Below are 4,626 nucleotides of genomic sequence, written 5' to 3'. Positions count from 1 at the left end.
ATATCTGTGGTTTATGGAAAGGAACAGTTAATGCGTAAATTTTTTTGATCAGTTTTGCATGCTTGTATCTGGTAATCAGAACGACAGATTTGAAGGCAACAATATGCAATATAACAACCACTGCTGAATTCCTACCATCTTATATGGTGAAGCTCTGCACCATTTCCAATTTTTTTTATTACTTCTTATTGCCTTTGATTGTTTGATCAGTCTTACATTCTTACATCTGGTGGACTGAGGAACTTTGTTGAAGATAACAGTATGTAATGTAGAAACCATTGTTAATTCCTTTCATTTTGTTTTGAGGTCACATATCATTTTTGTTGTTTTTCTGTTATTTTGTTTTTGTCTCCTTCTTGTTGTTTTGTTGTTTTTTTCTCTTAGAAAACAAATATTATTAAAAAAAAACAAATATTAATGTACATGACAAATGAAATAAGCAAGCACTAATACAATTGTATTGTGGGAACTTAATACCCCACTGTCACAAATAGATAGATCAACCAGACAAAAATCAACAATAAAATTTTAGATCTGAACCAAACTTTTGAACAAATGGACTTATGAGGTTACTACAGTATTCAACCCCAAAACATCCGAATACATATTCTTCTTAGCTGCACATGGGCTGGTCTGCAAAATAGACCATATACTAGCTCATAGAACAAGTTTAATAAATGCAAAAGAATTTAAATTATCCCATATACATTTTCACACTATAATGCAACGAAATTAGAACTCAATGGCAAAAGAAACCACAAAAAATTCATAAAAGCAGGGAAATTAAACAAAACCCTCCTAAACAACCAATGGGTCACAGGTGAAATTAAAGAAGAAATTAGATAGGTTTTATAATTAAATGATAATGACAGTACAATATACCAGAACTTATGAGACACAATGGAAGCAATTTTACAAGGAAAATTTATAGTAGTGGATACTTATAACAGGTAGACAGAATGAGCCTAAGTAAACAAACTATATTGAACCTCAGGCTTCTAGAAAAGGAGAAGTAGGACAAGCTCAAAACCCAGATGAGGGAAGAAATCATAAAAATAGGAGCATAAATTAATGCAATGGCAACTAAGAAAATAATACAGAGAATCAATGACTCAAAGAGTTTATTCTTTGAAAGATTAAGTAAAATTGACAAGCCCTTAGCCAGCTCATCAAAAAAGGACAGAAAAGACTCAAATCCACAGAATTAGGAATGAAAAAGGTGAAATCACAACAGATCCTGCATAAATCTAGAAGATCCTCTATACCTACTTTGAGAACGTGTATTCTAATAAGATGAAAAACGGACAGATTCCTGTGAACATCTAATTCATCACATCTCCCTTTAAAAATTCGTGGGCAGGCTCCTGTTTGCCTCAAGTAGTTCTGTAGTTTTAGCCTACAGGAACATTGGAGGCTGGCTGCGCCTGAATAAGGCTTTCCCTTCAGAGGGAGCTGTGAGATGGGTCCAAAAATGAGTTAGGAATATAAATGAAACTTTATTATGGAACTTCAAGCAAGTGTCTCATGACATTGCTTTAAGGATGGAGCTGGGAACATTCCTAATTCTATTTGTCTCCTCTCATGGGTACAAGGCAGATGGTTTTCATGACTACTGTGGTTGTGCTGCTCTTTTTCAAGGCTAGTGGTGGAGGGCTGGAAAGTAGCTAAACGGTAGAGTCTATCTAGCGTGTGCAAGGACAAACACTCCACTGTTTCATGGAGGTATAAAATTTTATTGTAAATTTTTAATTGCCAGTTTAAAAAAGCTTGCTTTCATAATTTTGCCAGTATTTATGCTACTTTATGGAAGAGCAGTTTGACAGTACTGCTTCATTAATGCATGTATTTTGGTGCAACAAAATTGTAGGATATAATTTTTAATTTTATAGGCAAATACCCAGAGTCATATAATGATTAAGTGACTTCCCACAGGTTATACTAGTGGCAAGCATCAGGATAATGTTAGTACATAGTATTATGTTTATTTGATTGTGTGTCTCTTTTTTCAGTGAAGCTGAAAGCTTCTACAGCAGTGGTGGTAAGCCTATGGCACACATGCCACAGTGGGCTGTATGTATCATTGAAAGCTCTAAAATGCCACATCCAGCACAGCTGTCTGTTTCCAGGGAGAAGGATGGTGGGAGGATGGAGAAATAAGCATAAGAGTTGGAACGCAGACAGCTGAGGTCAGGTGGAGCTCTCTCTCCAGATGTGAGGAAATGAACTGCTCAACCACCACAGCATATTTATTTATATATTTGGCAGATTGATGTCATGTGACACCCCTCTGCCTAGCAACTTGCTTGCATGGCAGCCTAGCGGCCCCTTGCATTATTGGAGCTGGAGCAGCTTGTTCACGTGGCTCATCTCAGGGGCACATTGTTCTCAGGACCAGCCTTGCTTTAGTCCCACGCTTGTGATCAATTTCCAGCTTCAGCTCTTCCCCATGCTAAAATAAATATTCCCTTCACTGCTCTACAGGATTCAGTCAATTCCATATAAGTCCTTTTACCACCAGTATTTTGGGGACCTCATGGTCTAGATATCCAAAAATTCTTGCTTGAGTAACTGAATAACAATTATGGATGGGACAGTCAAAACTATCGATTTCCTTTTAATTTAGGAGTGAGAAATTGAAACTCAGGGATCTCAAAGCATCAATATCAGTGGGCTGATGGTGGGATAGCAGGCTGCCAGAAAAGTAGTGATATGCTGCAGCCCGGTGTGAGGTTTTAAAAAACTTGAAAGGTAAATTGTAATCAATGAATTGATTAAATAAAACAATACAAAGGTGCTTGCTAGAAGCAGAATGGTTTGAGTGGCTTTTGTCTCAGGGGAGAATCTGTGGGAGTTGTTGGTGGTGTGAATATGCTTTACTGTCTGCTGGTGTCTATATAGGAGAAGCACCATATAGACACTGGCCCCAGCCATGAGTCCCAGGAACACAACATCTGGGAAGGTCAATAGAAATGTATATTTTGAAGGTGTTTCAGAATTTTTAGAAGAGCATAGACTATATTTCCATACCTTGGTGGAATTGTAGGTATGTTTCAGGCCCGTAATATCTATAGGAATGAAGGTATTTATCAGCAAGTTGAAGATCCAACACAGAGCACAGGAGAAACTGATGTTCTTACGAGCTTGGTCTTTGAGCCCCATCCTCCTTCCAGATCTCGGGCTGATGGTGATGGCCTGGAAGTTGCTCAGGAGGCAAGTGGTGCAGAGACAAAGGCCCCGGGCCACTCTGTGGATATAGTACACAAGTCTGCATCCCGTGTTTCCCAGGATGGGTGTTATTCCCCAGATTAACATCGTATGGGGAATCCCCTTGAAGAGAAGAACCAAGAAGTTGGCCACAGCCATGTGGGTGAGAATCAGGTGCGTGGGCCTCGGTGCATGGGCAGTACAGGATGTGGGGGCATAGACTGAGAGAAGAAGGGTGTTCCCTGCCACCCCAACCCCAGTCTGGATTGGGAAAAGTAGCCCAAGGATAAAATCAACAGGATTCATTCTTATAGAATCAGAGTAAATTGTTCCTCACAGTTGTTCAGAGGCTGTGGAGTTAGAACTCAGTACAGATTTTTTTCAATATTCTCAGTTCCAATAGAAATTTTTGGTTCCTCATCAATATCCTTTTTTTTTATTTTAAAGAGAGTAGTAAATGAGAAACAAACAAACAAAAACATAGAACAGTAGCAGCATACCATAATCACAAACATCAACAAATCAAAGCAAGAACATTCAAAGTGATACAGGGTCTCAAGGCCAAATAATACGAATCAACAGTGGTGGTTACATTACATATCGCTATCCTCAACTACATTGTTCAGGTTACCAGATGTAAGAATGAAAGATTGCTCAAACCACTAAAGAGAATAAGGAAATAACTCTTCAATAAAACATTAGAGATAATACAGAGTTTCACTACACAAGATTCAACATCTTTGTTTGAGGATAGTGATTACATTTGTGGGGAAGGCAATCTTCACTAGTGAACTCAGAATTGTAATGTAGACAATCCAGGCTAGTTTGTTTACTTTTTTGCTCACATAGCCAAGCTTGATGGTTCATTATTCAGGCTGTCATCTCCCAAATCCCAGTTGCATGTCCAGGACGCAGTCTGCGGGGTAAAGCCTTATCTGCCATATCAAAAAGTTTTCTTTAGCAGCCGCTATACACTAGAACAGGTTGCCATTCTTCAGATTAATTTACGTGGGTCACTGTTCCAAAGGGTTCAGAGCATGGTCTGGGGGACACATAAATAGGATGAAAGTACAACGTAAAGCATGAAATGAATAAAGGTTACAAATGGTGTTATAATTCCATGCATCATGGATTATAGCACTTATTCTATGGTAATACATAGAAATTTTAATTATTTTATTAATTTCATAAATTGTCTATGCAAATCATTATATTAATATGTGTATATCATAAGAGCAAACTAATAAAAATATGGAGAGAAATATTATTCTGTGTACCCCTCATATATACTCTTGTTCTTCCTCAAATAATCCTGTCTCTCAGATGTGCATTCTTACAAAGTGTGCGTGTGTGCGTGTGTGTGTGTGTGTGTGTGTGTTTGAACAGTCAGGAATAAATTCAGGATTAAATTTGCTGCTTATG

At 38.0% G+C, this 4,626-nt stretch overlaps 1 protein-coding gene across 1 annotated transcript; it reads right to left on the bottom strand.

The window, feature by feature from the left end:
• Positions 1 to 2,649: 2,649 nt before the first annotated feature.
• LOC102003071 (vomeronasal type-1 receptor 4-like) lies at positions 2,650 to 3,510 on the bottom strand. Its single transcript, XM_005412739.1, has one exon. The coding sequence runs from the start codon at positions 3,508 to 3,510 to the stop codon at positions 2,650 to 2,652; it is 861 nt and encodes a 286-aa protein (XP_005412796.1).
• Between the last annotated feature and the right edge of the window lie 1,116 nt (positions 3,511 to 4,626).

This window comes from Chinchilla lanigera, unplaced genomic scaffold (genome assembly GCF_000276665.1).
Source record: "Chinchilla lanigera isolate Chin_1 unplaced genomic scaffold, ChiLan1.0 scaffold00157, whole genome shotgun sequence".
NCBI lineage: Eukaryota > Metazoa > Chordata > Mammalia > Rodentia > Chinchillidae > Chinchilla > Chinchilla lanigera.
The sequence above is the reverse complement of the archived record's forward strand: the minus strand, read 5'-3'. Positions and strand labels throughout refer to the sequence as shown.

Coding starts and splice junctions, on each gene's coding strand:
- LOC102003071 (XM_005412739.1), bottom strand. CDS start 3,510: ATGAATCCTGTTGATTTTATCCTTGGGCTACTTTTCCCAATCCAGACT.